General features: G+C 55.1%; 1 protein-coding gene across 1 annotated transcript in view; it reads left to right on the forward strand.

The window, feature by feature from the left end:
* Positions 1–245: 245 nt before the first annotated feature.
* The window catches only part of CDK20 (cyclin-dependent kinase 20), a 4,735-nt gene continuing 3,739 nt past the window's right edge, over positions 246–1,241 (forward strand). Inside the window, exons 1-2 of the mRNA XM_011945901.1 lie at positions 246–843; positions 1,090–1,211. Coding sequence (XP_011801291.1) covers positions 640–843; positions 1,090–1,211 — 326 coding nt within the window. The 5' untranslated portion in view covers positions 246–639. The remainder of the gene's footprint in view (positions 844–1,089; positions 1,212–1,241) is intronic.

The raw sequence follows: 1,241 nt of genomic DNA on the forward strand, positions 1-1,241 counted from the left end.
GGTTCAAGCCATCCGCCTACCTTGGCCTCCCAAAGTGCTGGGATTACAGGCATGAGACAGCATGCTCGGCCCCCTTGTATTTTGGTTCCTGTACTTACAGAATGTGAATCTATCCCATTTGTTCATTTATTTGTTAAATTGTCCTCTGCGCTGTGAGTTCATTAAGAGTCCTGTCTTTCAGCTCACTGCTCTGTGTAGCCTGGCTCCTCTGACAGTGGTAGCCTCAGTGTTTGTGATGTGTCTGTAGCTGTCCCAGCACTGGGAAAGGTGGGATTCCTGGTGTCCTTTCCTTGGTGCTGGGATTCAATGGCTCTAGAAGAAACAGGAGGAGACCTGTGTGTCCATTTCATGTGCGACCATCCAGATGATTTTCAGACAGGTGGGCTGGGTGGGCGGACCAGATGGTGCCACTAAATGACCTTTTTTAGACCTTTTCTTTTAGTGTTCATGGAGAATTAGAGTGGGGGCCTATCTCAGGAGAGCAGAGCAAATCATGAGCACGGAGCTCTCTGATTCTTAGCTCAGGTCCATGTCACCTTCTTTGCTTTCTTTTTGGATACAGGGTCCTCTGTCAGGGCATGGGCTGGGGTCTCAGGGTCACAGAGAGGGTCTGGTGACTTGAGTCTGGGGGCTAACAGGATGTCCTGCCCACAGGTGGTGCAGCTGAAGGCTGTGTTCCCACACGGTGCAGGCTTTGTGCTGGCCTTTGAGTTCATGCTGTCAGATCTGGCTGAGGTGGTGTGCCATGCCCAGAGGCCACTAGCCCAGGCACAGGTCAAGAGCTACCTGCAGATGCTGCTCAAGGGCGTCGCCTTCTGCCATGCCAACAACATTGTGCATCGGGTCAGTCTCAGCATAGGCCGGACATGGGGTCTGGGGAGCTGACTCGGCTTGGGGATGGGGCTAGCCCTTGTGAAAAGTGTGATAAGTTGGGACAGAGCTGGTCAAGGCCTGCAGGTAAGCGGCCAGGGCATGGCCCTGGAGGAGGCGGGGACCAGGGCTGACCTGGGTGGTTAGACTGCCAAGCCCACCTGTCCCAAGGTCCTATGGGGGATTTGGAGGGACTGATGCTTCTTTTGATACCCCCAGGACCTGAAACCTGCCAACCTGCTCATCAGCGCCTCAGGCCAGCTGAAGATAGCGGACTTTGGCCTGGCCCGAGTCTTTTCCCCAGACGGCAGCCGCCTCTACACACACCAGGTGGCCACCAGGTAGGGAGGGCCAGATCCCTTCCAGTCCTC

Source organism: Colobus angolensis, unplaced genomic scaffold (genome assembly GCF_000951035.1).
Source record: "Colobus angolensis palliatus isolate OR3802 unplaced genomic scaffold, Cang.pa_1.0 Scaffold246, whole genome shotgun sequence".
NCBI lineage: Eukaryota > Metazoa > Chordata > Mammalia > Primates > Cercopithecidae > Colobus > Colobus angolensis.